General features: G+C 39.3%; 1 protein-coding gene across 6 annotated transcripts in view; it reads left to right on the top strand.

Moving 5' to 3' along the window:
• The window catches only part of DIP2C (disco interacting protein 2 homolog C), an 820,289-nt gene extending 807,187 nt beyond the window's left edge, over positions 1-13,102 (top strand). For all 6 annotated transcript variants that reach the window (XM_063921929.1, XM_063921931.1, XM_063921928.1 and 3 more), the window contains 3 exons: positions 6,564-6,738; positions 7,659-7,782; positions 9,925-13,102. In XM_063921929.1, coding sequence (XP_063777999.1) covers positions 6,564-6,738; positions 7,659-7,782; positions 9,925-10,177 — 552 coding nt within the window. In that variant the 3' untranslated portion in view covers positions 10,178-13,102. The remainder of the gene's footprint in view (positions 1-6,563; positions 6,739-7,658; positions 7,783-9,924) is intronic.
• The last annotated feature ends 1,784 nt before the right edge of the window (positions 13,103-14,886 follow it).

The following is a 14,886-nucleotide window of genomic DNA, read 5'->3' as shown; positions in this document are numbered from 1 at the left end:
TTGGGGAAGCTGGAAGGGTTATGGAGGAGGGGATGTGGAGCCAATCAGATTAGTCTTCTGGTGTCTACTCCTGTAGTCCAACCCCCTGCACCCAGCGCCAGCTAACAGTGTCACCCAGATGGATGACAAGGAAAGGATTTTACGGTGAATACATAAAAAATAAATATTTCTTGCCTGGTAAATTACCCCAGTAACGTGCATTAATCCATAAAAACTGGGATAAATTCCCTGACCTATGGGTTATCATGTCTGCGACACACATGATCATGCCATGTAACGCAGATTTCTTTTCAAGCCTACTTAAGCTCAAAATGAAATCCTCATTAACTGCAGCCTGCGGGCTGCTGCTGTATCTGACTGGATAGCTCCGGCAATTCAGTTAGTCTGCTGTTAATTACCACATCTAATTGAATTCCCTCCTAAGTCTCCCTGGTCCAAGTCTTTCTGGTCCAGCCACTGCTTATCTGGCACTATTATTCACTTGTTATGTTTTATAAATAAACAATGAACTTTTAACCACCATACTTTGTATCTGTCGGTTTATTTTTAGGTTAATTATTATGATAACCGTTTTATTAAAAGTGTCAGAAGCCAAGATATCGACCAGCCATTAAATAATTTACAGATGTAACCACCTTTATCTTGACTGATTCTCCGCCTAGACGGGCGTTTAGTCATGCTAAGGCGATAGCTTAGCTTGCTGAGTTTAATCACAGGCAGGCACGTTGAGGCGATTCTAGATACTCAGCATGCATTACACATCTCCACCACTGGGTGGCTAATGCTCCACTAATCCAGTACTTTCGATCGTATAGCGGCGGATTGATCTACAGCTCTGGCAAATGGTCAGTGACGACTGTAATGTTAATAGATGGTGACCAATGGTCAGACGGTGAGAGTTCTCAATATAAATAAATAATTTATACAGACATAAATGAACATGTTAAAACACTTGTGTATGCAGACGCAAGATTGTGTATGGAGACGCAACTAATTGTGTAAAAGGAAGTATGTACAATGCATAAACACCGTGCTTTTGAAATACATGTACAGTATGAGCGTCCGAGTTCCCGTGACATTCACTTTATTATAATTTTTTTTCTTTGTTATACATTCAATGGAAGGGTGCACACAGGTTTCACATAAATCTTGTCTTGTAACCTGATCGGAACCCCCTACCTGTCTACTGCATGAACTGTGCAGGCTCCCAGGGGGGAAGGGGAAAATGTGGGATGGGGGTAGGGCGAGGCAGTGGAAAATACAGTGTTCAAAGAACGGGCCAATGCTGAAGGAGCGTCAGAATCCCCTAGCTAAAATACACAGAATCGACAGGGATAAGCGAGGTCTATGCACATAACGATACACCAGACCCCATCGCATCACAAAGTGACAAAATGTCTGAGGCACATGAACGCCCGACTTGTAGCATTATGTGCATAGACCTCGCTTAACCCTATCGCCCCTGTGTATTTTAGCTAGGGGATTCAGACGCTCCTTCAGCACTGCCCCGTAGCCTGCAAAACCTATGCCGTCACTCGCTCCATAGCTGAGTGCTGACATAAGGCGGATGTTCATGTGCCTTGGACATTTTGTCACTTTGTGATGCAATGGGTTCTGGGGTATCGTTAAGTGCATAGACCTCGCTTATCCCTATCGACCCTGTGTATTTTAGCTAGGGGATTCTGATTCTCCTTCAGCAATGCCCCGTGACCTACAAAATCTGTGCTGTTACTTGCTCCATAGCCGAGGGCCTCCATGGGGCAAGGAGTCACAGGCGGTAGCCATTTCAATTGAGTCTGCCCTGCTACAGAATTGTATGTGTACCGTATGGTGCATAGAACCTTAACAGTACAACCGCTCCCGCAGCTTTGCCCTGGTAAATGTGAATAACTCCCTCCATGTCTACTGCATGACCTGTGCAGGCTCCCAGGGGGGAAGGGCGATGGGCTAGCGGGGGGCGGAGGAAAATACTGTGCTTTTGAAATGCAAGTACTGTATGAGTCCGAGTCCCCAGTATGTTCTTCTAGTGTACTAAATAGCACGAACAGCTTGTAACGTACAGTGGCAAGTTTAATCTTTCTATGTATAATGGAGAAATAAAAGCTCATCCCTAAGTTCCTAGATGCCAAATCACTGTCCTTAGTATCTCTGTACAGTATGTTCTAAGCACGAACAGCTTTTAACTGGATGCCAAATCACCGTACTTAGTATCTCTGTACAGTATGTTCTATTAGGGTACTAATTAGCACGAACAGCTTGTAACGTGCAGCGGCAAGTTTAATCTTTCTATGTATAATGGAGAGAGATAAAAGCTCCTCAGTAAGTTCCTGGATGCCAAATCACCGTACTTAGTATCTCTGTACAGTATGTTCTATTAGGGTACTAATTAGCTGTTCGTGCTAATTAGTAGCCTAATAGAAAATACTGTACAGAGATACTAAGGACGGTGATTTGGCAACCAGGAACTTAGGGAGGAGCTTTTATCTCTCTACATTATACATAGAAAGATTAAACTTGCCACTGTACGTTACAAGCTGATCGTGCTAATTAGTACACTAGTAGAACATACTGTACAGAGATACCAAGTACAGTGATTTGGCATCCAGGAACTTAGGGAGGAGCTTTTATCTCTCTCCATTATGCTTCAAAGATTACAATAGAGAGAGATTAAAGCTCTTTCCTAAATTAGTGGATGCCAAATCACTGTACTTAGTATTTCTGTACAGTATGTTCTACTAGTGTACTAATTAGCACGTACAGCTTGTAACGTACAATGGCAAGTTTAATCTTTCTATGTATAATGGAGAGATAAAAGCTCCCCTGTAAGTTCCTAGATGCCAAATCACCGTCCTTAATATCTCTGTACAGTAGGTTCTACTAGTGTACTAATTAGCACGAACAGCTTGTAACGTACAGTGGCAGGTTTGATCTTTCTATGTATAATGTAGAGAGATAAAAGCTCCTCCCTAAGATGCTGGATGCCAAATCACCGTACTTAGTATCTCTGTACAGTATTTTCTATTAGGGTACTAATTAGCACGAACAGCTAATTAGTACCCTAATAGAACATACTGTACAGAGATACTAAGTACGGTGATTTGGCATCCAGGAACTTAGGGAGGAGCTTTTATCTCTCTCCAATGTAATCTTTCTAAGTATAATGGAGAGAGATAAAAGCTCCTCCCTAAGTTCCTGGATGCCAAATCACTGTCCGTAGTATCTCTGTACAGTATGTTCTACTAATGTACTAATGAGCACGAGCAGCTTGTAACGTACAGTGGCAGGTTTGATATTTCTATGTATAATGTAGAGAGATAAAAGCTCCTCCGTAAGTTCCTGGTTGCCAAATCACCTTCCTTAGTATCTCTGTATAGTATTTTCTATTAGGGTACTAATTAGCACGAACAGCTAATTAGTACCCTAATAGAACATACTGTACAGATATACTAAGTACGGTGATTTGGCATCCAGGAACTTAGGGAGGAGCTTTTATCTCTCTCCATTATACATAGAAAGATTAAACTTGCCGCTGTACATTACAAGCTGTTCGTGCTAATTAGTACCCTAATAGAACATACTGTACAGAGATACTAAGTACGATGGTTTGTCATCTAGGAACTTACAGAGGAGCTTTTATCTCTCTCCATTATACATAGAAAGATTAAACTTGCCACTGTACGTAGAACATAGAGTACAGAGATACCAGGGACGGTAATTTGGCACCCAGGAACTTAGGGAGGAGCTTTTATCTCTCTCCATGATACTTAGAAAGATTACAATGGAGAGAGATTAAAGCTCCTCCCTAAGTTCGTGGATGCCAAATCACACTGTACTTAGTATCTCTGTACAGTATGTTCTACTAGTGTACTAATTAACACGAACAGCTTGTAACGTATAGTGGCAAGTGTAATTTTTCTAAGTATAATGGAGAGAGATAAAAACTCCTCCCTATGTTCCTGGATGTCAAATTACCATGCTTAGCATTTCTGTACAGTATTTCCTATCTAGCCAGAAACCCTGCATCCTGTGCAAGCTAGGCGGACAATTGGAGGGGACACGATACACGGTTGCTTCCCGTTTCCCTTTCCAGTGTCATATAAACTAGTGGTTGGTCTGCCCCAAAAGCCAAGAGTTTCATCTTTTGTATGGTACCAGTCCTGAGTCTTTGGGACAGCCAGAACCAGAGATATCAGTACACAAAATGGACCCATTTTCCCATAGACTATAATGGGCCCGTTAATTCAGACCCACCATGGGTTCCGACGCTTGCCATGAGCCTTGTGGGGGTCACAGAAACTTGGGGTTGGTACCCTCCGGTAGCTAATTGTCTCCCCTTCCATACCAACCTAGCGATGGAACATCGCTAGGTTGCACATGTCTTGTAACCTGATCGGAACTCCCTCCCTGTCTACTGCATGTACTTTGCTGGCATCCAGGGGGGAAGGGGAAAGTGGAATGGGGGTAGGGCGAGGCAGTGGAAAATACTGTGTTCAAAGAAAAGGCATAATCAAAACCATGGGGAACTTTGCGGTGTATAGTTATGTGCATAGACCTCGCTTATCCCTATCACCCCTGTGTATTTTAGCTAGGGGATTCTGACGCTCCTTCAGCATTACCCCGTAGCCTGCAAAACCTATGCCATTGCTCGCTCCATAGCTGAGTGCTGCCACAAGGCAGTGGTTCACGTGCCTCGGACATTTTGTCACTTTGCGATGCGATGGGGTCCGGGGTATCGTTATGTGCATAGACCTTGCTTGTCCCTATTGCCCCTGTGTATTTTAGCTAGGGGATTCTGATGCTCCTTCAGCATTGCCCCGTAGCCTGCAAAATCTGTGCTGTTACTTGCTCCATAGCAGAGTGCCCCCATGGAGCTAGGAGTCACAGGCGGTAGCCATTTCAATTGAGTCTGCCCTGCTTATAGAATTGTACGCGTACCGTACGGTGCATAGAACCTTGATAGTAGAAACTCTCCTGCAGCTTTGCCCTGCTTTATGTAAAACTTGTGTTTTGTCAGTTTGCTATGCGATCGAGCCCGGTGTAACGTAATGTGCGTAGACCTCGCTTATCTCTATCGCCCCTGTGTATTTTGGCTTGGAGATTGTGATGCTCCTTCAGCATTGCCCCGTAGCCTGCAAAACTTATGCCATCTCTCACTCCATATCCGAGCGCTTCCTGCCACGTGGTGGGGGTTCAGGGGCGGTGGCCATTTTGCCAGTGTGCTATGCGATCGAGTCCGGTGTACCGTAATGTGCATAGACCTCGCTTATTCCTATCGCCCCTGTGTATTTTAGCTAGGGGATTGTGACGCTCCTTCAGCATTGCCCCATAGCCTGCACAATCTGGACTGTTACTTGCTCCGTAGCCTAGGGCCTCCATGGGGCAAGGAGTCATAGGTGGGAGCCATTTCTATTGAGTCTGCCCTGCTACAGAATTGTATGTGTACTGTACGGTGCATAGAACCTTAACAGTAGAACAGCTCCTGCAGCGTTGCCATGGTTTATGTGAAAAAAAATAATAATAAAGTGTCTGGAAAAAACTAACATGCATTCGTTCTTTAGGAATCGAACCCGCGACTCTGAGTATAGGAAGCGGAACACTTCACCACTTCGCCGCAGACAGATTAATAAATCCATTGGTTTTGATTATGCTGTAATGGCTATGGGATTAGGACGCTAACATACTGTACAAAATTCCTAATCTCAAGAGGCAATAGTGAACTTCTAACACGTCCATTTGCGACAGTGTACACTACTGGTTTTATGTTGTTTTGTCTGCGGGACTTGGACGCTCACATATTCATAAAGTACTGTAGATGGATCATATACTGTATGCTGTACTATTTGCGTCTGTACCGTATATACTGTAATAAACAATGCAGCGTAATGAGTATTTACTGTATTAAATAATGCAGCATAATGAGTATTTACTGTATGCAGCGTAATGAGACGCTTAGTAAAGTAGTTCTTATTATATATTTCAGTATTGTATTTTACGGGAGACCACACGCATGCGCAGTGGTGATTGTAAAAAGCGACATCTGGTGGATGATCGCAGGTATTACACGTATATGTAACGCCAAACGCTCTGTCTGCCTCCGTGCGATTTTGTACACCTCTCTGTGACTAGGCGCGCCTCCCTACGCCCCGGTACACTGCGTATGCTCAATCGGGACAAACGCCTCAGCCAGTCAAGATAAAGGTGGCTACATCTGTATGACTAATTCTGATCTACTTTAAACCTGGCGCCACCGTGACACATAACTTTTAATCTACAGTTTTGGGAAGAGATTAGTCAGCATGTAATCTGATTGATACTTTTGGAGCGAACAAATACATTTATACTTTTGCTAGCTCAATAATTGGGGTAATTAATGAGATTTTTACAGTCATACAATTTTTGTCTTTTTCATTCTTGCAAGATACATAACTGTGCAATATTACTGCAATTATGTTTTAGTCTGTTATATTTAGAATCTCATTCAGAGTCACGTAACTGGTTTCTCTGCAGTTTCCGTTTCGCTTTAATTGCATTTTGGATTGAATGCCTTCTTGTTTGATTTGCAGATTTGGGTTCACAGTGCTCATAATGCCAGCGGGTACTTCACAATTTATGGAGACGAGTCCTTGCAGTCTGATCACTTCAGTTCCAGGCTCAGTTTTGGAGACACGCAAACCATCTGGGCAAGGACGGGTTATCTGGGGTTCTTAAGAAGAACAGAGCTAACAGATGCAAATGGCGGTGAGAATTTTAATGAAGGTTTGAAATATTATACCATGAAAAGCTTTTCCCATCTCTAGCAAATAGGTTCCTCTTTGTCCATTACTTACATAAAATGCACTTAGTTTACCTTCCCTTAGCTGTAACCATATTTTGTATTAGGGAAGGGGTAGATAAATTCAATGGGGGCTGGTGGGGGAAGCAGGCACAGGAGACAAGTCTACTTGTGAAAAGTCCACTACTCTCGACGGAAGATGAATAATTTACTTTTACTTATAAATGATGTTATATTGTTTCACAGCATAAAGTGCTTGTTTTTGGGGCTTCCTGAAAATCTTTATATCAACTTTTTAAATGACAAAAAGAGACAGATCCATGTTAACACCTTTTGCACACTACAAGAGGAAAGGAGTAGTGTCACCACTGCAGTTACTGTACTCATCTGTACAAATTGAAGCCTTGCCCAGACAGTTATGGAAACGAATAGCAATAATTTATTTTTCCCCTTTAATCAAGTTATTCTATTCATTCTCTCAGTCTTGCATTCTTTGTGTGTTCACTTGTTTTTACCAAAGTGGTCATTTTGGTTTTAAGTAAATGTAGCATTATTTTTATTACTAGAATAAAAAAGTATGTTATGGGACCTACTTTAGGTCATGGTTTGACCGCACCTGAGTATTGATATCTACTTCCAGTCTTTTGTTAATTGTTAGGGGTATCAGAAGTATCACCATTCATATTTGTAATGCATTGGTGATTCAGTGTATTAGGTAATGAGTAATAGTGACCGTTCAATAAAACAGAGGCATAAAAATATAATAAAATAATGAAGATAGCAAAACAAAGGTTACAAAGAGCCATCTATTAGTTGTGATCTGCTTTTAATCTTGGAATACTGTGTGACATGCCTGACAGAGGTTATGTATTATTACTCCATCTAGAACGACATGATGCCCTTTATGTGGTTGGGGCTCTGGATGAAGCGATGGAACTTCGAGGGATGAGGTACCACCCTATAGATATAGAAACATCTGTGATCAGAGCCCATAAGAGTGTAACAGAATGGTGCGTGTCTTCTGCTTTTGTTTTTTTATTATAAATTGTATAAAGTGCTGTAACATTGCAAAACAAATTATATTCAGGCACAATCGTTCAGCGAGAGATCCACATTAACTTGACAGAGTTCAAGGAAGCATTTAGGGTCTTTTAATGTTTCCAATAGAAAACACATACATCTGTTCATCTATTCACCTGTTAACTCAGACTTCCATGGTCCCTGCCAGTCAGGAGGTCCAGTAATTGAGCCAAAACTAAATTCTTTCTTTAACCTTGTGCATAAGAAAAACATAACAAAAAAAAAACCCTAAATCTACAAATAATATTGGACAGACAACTTATCCACCTAAAGCCTGGTATCCTTATGTTGTTGGTACACTAATTATCTGGAGAACTTGGCTAGAACATTTCCTAGGTTTGCACTGATGAAGATATATAGGGATAGTGTTTTGATTGCAATTTCTATCATTTTTTTTCTTATCAAATGCCCATAAAATAATAATCACCAATCAGCTAGCCCAATATTTTCTGAAAATACATATGTATATATTAATATTATTATTATTATTATTATTTATTATATTGTGTTAAAAAATACCATATGCCCACTAGTCCTCAGTCTCTACACTGGTCTCAAATGTGAGCAAAGGGGCAGACTAGAATGGGCCAAGTGGCTCTTATCTGCCGTTAAATTCTCTGTTTGTATGTTTCTAAATCTATGTTATGGCAAGTGTTGGTATTGGGGTGGCAGAGTTCTGCCCACCTAGTTGGTGTAACATACTATGGGGGCGGGGCGATTCAAATTTGGGGGGGGGGTGTCCATCAGAGAAATTCTAATGTTGCTCTGATTGGGCACCCATTATTTTTAAAGCGTCCAAATAGACAGGGTTTAGCCTAAACTGCTCACTTTTTGCACATTTCTTCTCGACATCTTAGGAGACAGTGAGAAGAAATGTCTCTCCTGTGTCTAGTGGGTGCCCAAACGGAGCAATAATTGAATTGCTCCATCTTGCCACCCCCTACTAGTAGCCCTCAGGGGAAAACAATTGATTCGCCCCCTATATGTAATGATTACAATGCTAGCTGCTCTTCTGCCTGGAATCCCTGACTGGCAAAGGAAGACACAGGAAAAATGGTTTTGTATTAGGCTACTCCTATCTATGAATAACTTTTGCCACAATGGTTATAGATCCTCTTTAACTAGACGTAGTAACCAAGATAAACAGCGCTAAAAGGTATTCAGTAAAAATATGTAAATAAACCTGAAATAATACATATAATGCTTGTGGATAAAATTGATCACTTATATTTATTAAATACCAAAGTAAAGTAACAATATTGAATAGCCCCCAGCGATATAATTACCCACATCAGTAATCACGGGTAATTGAGTACCCCTCGTGGTGTCCCCTATAAGAATTTTGAGCCTTTACTCCTCTGAAATTACAGCATCAAATGCATTGGCTTTGGGTATGGAAATTAGATTAAAAATCAGTTCGGATATTCCAGTTCGGGTTATTAAAGGTATATTACTAGTTGGTGGGGTGACAAGTGTCCAATCAGTCCTTTAGCAAGAAGGCCTTGCTTTATAGGTGTCTGTTGTTTGTCCCTTTAACTGACGTATAATGAAGAGGTGCTGGGACTGGTCCGAAATATGAATGGAGGTTGCAGTAAAGTTACGCTCACCCAGCAGTCGCTTGACACGTTTTGCTGATTTATTGTCTTTTAATTTCCTCAGAAGCAAGTGTCTCATGATTCCAAAGAGGCTGGTATAAATACCCAGTGTTTAATTGCAACCTTACTGCAGCTGCATCAATTAATATTATTAACACACAAGCCATAAACTCAAAACAAAATCATTGTAAGAAGGCAATCCTATCCTATAAGACTAAATATATGTTTAAGCCTTAGATATTAGTAGTGTAAGGTAAATTACACCTTGCCATAATATTCTGTTAGTGTACCCACGGAACCATCATGTGATGTAAACATGCATCACATGATCTTAGCTCCAGGCCGCACAGCATCATGGGAGGAACACTCCTGATTACATCTCGGTGGGGAGCCTGTCTTCATGTTCCATTGTAAACAAATTCTTAAGTATCCCTCTTTGGTTCTGAATCCAACATGTGTCCTTTTTTCTTACCCCAGTGCTGTTTTTACCTGGACAAATCTGTTGGTCGTCGTTGTTGAACTTGATGGCTCAGAACAAGAAGCTCTGGATCTAGTACCACTGGTCACCAATGTGATCTTGGAGGAACATTATCTTATCGTAGGTGTGGTTGTGGTGGTGGACATTGGTGTCATTCCTATCAACTCCCGTGGAGAGAAACAGCGTATGCACCTACGAGATGGGTTTTTGGCAGATCAGCTGGACCCTATATATGTGGCCTACAACATGTAGTCTTGTACTTTTAAGGCTTCCATGGACTTAATAATAGATGTATAAACATTTTTTTGTGTTCACTAAAAGGGAAAAAACAAACAAAAAAACAACGTGCAAATAAGGGGAAAATATTTGTTGACAATTGAGCAGTTTTTGTCATTTTAACTTTCCAGTTTCTCAAAAATTGGGCAGACAGAATGTGAAATGTGCTTTTGTTTCTACCACTACATTTAGCATCAAGATTCATTTGTTTTTTATAACGTACTTTGTTGACAGACTGAGAACCATCCTGTCTCCAATGTGCAGAGACCTGTGTGACCCTTAAGTTGTTTTTTTTATTATTATTTTAAATGCCAATTTTTAAAACCAGTTATTTGTCTTATGTTGCTAGACTGACCCAATTGTTTTCATTATGTAGCTATGTATTTTATGAAGGATTTTTTTTATTATAATGGAAATAGGTTGATTTATAAAATCTCTCAGTGACAAAGTTGCTACAGGGTTCATATTGTGTCGGGGAAACAATTCGATCTAGATATTTTATTATTCTTAGTCCTGTTGTTTTTTAAAAGGAAAAAAGGTACGAACGAGCAAAATGCCTACATTTCTAATGACACACCATGTAAAGAGAGATGTAGTTCACCATTTTAACTTTCTGGGTACTGGATCAAAGCCAAAGTTTGTAAGCTGCTAATCTGCCCAGTGTTTTAACCCATTGATATCTGAAGGGAAACTTTTTTTCTTTTCTTCTTTCTTTCTCTTCTGATACAGCAACAATAAATTATTGGTTGCAAACCAACATGCAAACACATTAGTATTTGGTGTGTTCTTTTGCAACCAGAAACAGACTTCTGTATCCTTTTAATGGCAAAAGAACGTCTTTATTTAATGTTGATGCCTCCGCTGGGGCTGCAGACAGGCTGGTAGAGGTTATATTGTAATTTAGCCATCTCAAAGCCAAATTTCTCAGCCCCAAAAGGTCGGCATTGCTTCTCTTAAGTAAGCACACTAGTTAAAAATTGCTGTTCATCTCAGATTGAGAGTATATTATAACTAGCAATTGTTAATAAAAATAAAATTAAAAAAACAACAAAGTATGCATAAGGCGGACTTTGGCAAATATCTTTGTACGGAACTAAAAAGATAAAATAAGTTAACTCTCCATATGTAATTATGTATAAAATGCTTAATTTATTTTGATCTCTTTAGAAGTATAAAACAAAAACAGCATTCAAGAAAGTAAAACTCTTGTAATGTCTTCTAATATAAAAAAAAAGCGTTGTATTATCTTGAGTGGATAGTATCACATCAAATATATATATGAAATTATAAATTCACTAATGGGTTATGTGGGAAGGGATATATTTTAATGTTTACGATGCAGTACATGTCACTTGCATGGTGTCTCCCACTGTATATAACTGGGTGTTATTCACAATCTTTGTTGAAAACTGCAATCGTGGATTGCTTGTGTTCCCATATAAAAGATTATTCTAGATACCAGCAAGTGGATTTAAAATACCATCCTTTCGATGGTTTATAAAACGTATGGCTGAAATGCACTATCATTTTTCCTTTCTCCTAGAGAAGCAACAGTAGATACAATTGTATAATGTGTGTGCTGAACAGAGGATACATATGATAATGTATAAAAAAATAAGAATGTTGAGGAATGAAGGCGGTTTTCAGAAATGAATAGTTGGATGGGCATCCTTGTTATACAACGAGCTGACTCACACATTTCGTGGGCATTCAATATTATTTAAATTGTTATGATACATTAATATACCCTTTATTTTATATGACTTTTTGGTGAGATTTTCAGAAAATGTAGCTACAAACATTCAGACCTAGTCTGCACTCCATATGGACTTAAAATTGAAAGCCACCTAAAAATAAAAAGGCATATGTAATTGAATCATGTTTAATTATTTATTTTTATATAGCATCTCAAACTGCGGATGACATTGATTGGCTTGTAACGTTTTCCTGCAAACTCTATATACAATATTTGTCTTCCGTCTGTAGTTTCCTGTCTACATATCTTCATGCAGAGCTGTTTAGTTGCTCTTGGATATATATGCAGTGTGTGTGTGTGTGTATATATATGTGTGTGTGTGTGTGTGTGTGTGTGTGTGTGTGTGTGTGTGTGTGTGTGTGTGTGTATGTATGTATGTATGTATATTCACACCAAAACGATTTCCAGTTATAATTGTTTCCAATGCAAAAAGCACAGAAAAAGCTGTGTTTTATCCCTGTAACAAAATTACACAACTCTACCTGATAATGTAAAGACATGTCTTGAAAGTACAAATGAAGGGCAAAAAAATTGGTAAATGTATATACAGTAGTAACCACTGCAGAAGGACATGCACAGTTAATAAAATATACTGTATGATGGAAAATCCATTTAAAAGGAACATTGACAAATGTCTAACTGACTTATTTGTGGAGATGCAATCTGTTTTGAAATTTACTTATGTAATACCATAGCTGCCAACGATCCCTAATTTTCAGGTATAATTCCGGGGTCTAAAGATTTGTTCATTAGAATTTTTGTTCCTGGAAAGTCCTTCTCTTTTAATAATGACCTATTTCATAAATTTTTATTTTATTACAGAATTATTTAAAATGCCTATTATCAGACACGGTGGACAGTCCGCAATAAAAAGTGTCACCTGTGTGAATCACAAACTCAGCAGCATCAATAGAAATTAGTTTTAAATGTTGACAACTATGGTAATACCCATCACCAGCTTTGCACCAAGAGGCAATGAATTTGGTGGCTAAATTATTCATAAATCCCGGATTCTTATATATACAAAATGGATGTTTTGAAATGGATGGACCATAAATAAATATACTGTGTGTTTGTGTGTGTGTGTGTGTATGTATGTATGTATGTATGTGTGTATATATATATATATATATATATATATATATTACAGTGAGCATCTTTAATGTCAGAGAACTACATTTGTAGGAAATAGTTATATACTGTACGGTAAAAAACAGATTACCATAGTCTGTGGAAACCAGGTTGGGATAACTGATGATCCACCTGTAGTTAGTCCTTAAGGGGCCAATATATCAACAATGTATCTGCAAAATCTTGTGTTTTTGTTTGAAACCCTTGGCTTTGTCAATCAGATCGGGGATCGGATTGTGTCCTCTTTACTACTGCAACTACCTGACAGGCAATACGCTGCTTGTCGGGTGTGCCTCTGTGTGTTGTCATCTTTAAATATTGAAAGGGTAAAAAAGGGAGCTAGGATAAGTAACTTTCCAAATGTGATTTTCTTTGTAGCTATCTGGGAAGAAGCCCACAACCTACTGTAAATGGGATCATTTATTTTTTTTGTGACCTTAGGCTATGTACACACTGAAGAAAAAAGTTTTTTTTGGTGGGGATGCGCTACACCACTAGCAAATATTTAGACAAATACAATAAACAATCTATAAGTATATATTATTATATATGCATAAAAACGGATTTATTCCACTTAGACAGTCATGTGATTTAATTAAAACTGATGTGGTTTATTTTCTCATAAACAAGCTTTAAGAAACCTAAAAATATACATACATAACCCGTATACCGGTTAAACATGAAAAGACACAATTAGTCAAAATCCTCATATAACATAAGTGCTCTCCGTGTGTATAATTGCACTCAATGTACCATTCAAGATTATAATTGATGATTCTAAAACTTAGAACTTTGCGTTTTTTAACATCTAGAGTCCTGTTGTATCTTATTTGGTCAGATCCGATACAATGTAACACAGTCCTTGTTACAGAGGCTTTTAAAAGAGAAAGTTCTATGCGTCACTGCTGTGCACAGCTATAGATGCTTTTTTTTAAAATACATGCATGTAATTTGTAACTCCCTTATTGTAACTTTCCAACAATTAACTAGCGTCCACTCGTCTCCCCTGGTTCCAAAGCACACAGCTTAATCCCTTCCGTTCATTGCTGTTTTTAACCCGTTGTGATTATTACCGGGATCTGTAATGCACTGTAGGTTCCAATTTCCTTGGGGTCTGTGGTTCCTCTCAATCAAGGTGCTAGATGGGCTCCTTAATCCGTGTAACGCGTTTCTCCGCCTTTAAAGTCACCGTCGGCGGCTTCCTCAGACACAAGCATTGTGTCTGAGGAAGCAGCCGACGGTGACTTTAAAGGCGGAGAAATGCGTTACACGGATTAAGGAGCCCATCTAGCACCTTGATTGAGAGGAACCACAGACCCCAAGGAAATTGGAACCTACAGCGCATTACAGATCCCGGTAATAATCACAACAACGGGTTAAAAACAGCAATGAACGGAAGGGATTAAGCTGTGTGCTTTGGAACCAGGGGAGACGAGTGGACGCTAGTTAATTGTTGGAAAGTTACAATAAGGGAGTTACAAATTACATGCATGAATTTAAAAAAAAGCATCTATAGCTGTGCACAGCAGTGACGCATAGAACTTTCTCTTTTAAAAGCCTCTGTAACAAGGACTGTGTTACATTGTATCGGATCTGACCAAATAAGATACAACAGGACTCTAGATGTTAAAAAACGCAAAGTTCTAAGTTTTAGAATCATCAATTATAATCTTGAATGGTACATTGAGTGCAATTATACACACGGAGAGCACTTATGTTATCTGAGGATTTTGACTAATTGTGTCTTTTCATGTTTAACCGGTATACGGGTTATGTATGTATATTTTTAGGTTTCTTA

The sequence above is a fragment of the Pseudophryne corroboree genome, chromosome 5 (genome assembly GCF_028390025.1).
Source record: "Pseudophryne corroboree isolate aPseCor3 chromosome 5, aPseCor3.hap2, whole genome shotgun sequence".
Classification (NCBI taxonomy): domain Eukaryota; kingdom Metazoa; phylum Chordata; class Amphibia; order Anura; family Myobatrachidae; genus Pseudophryne; species Pseudophryne corroboree.
Note: the sequence above shows the minus strand (reverse complement) of the source record. Positions and strands in the feature narration are given on the sequence as shown.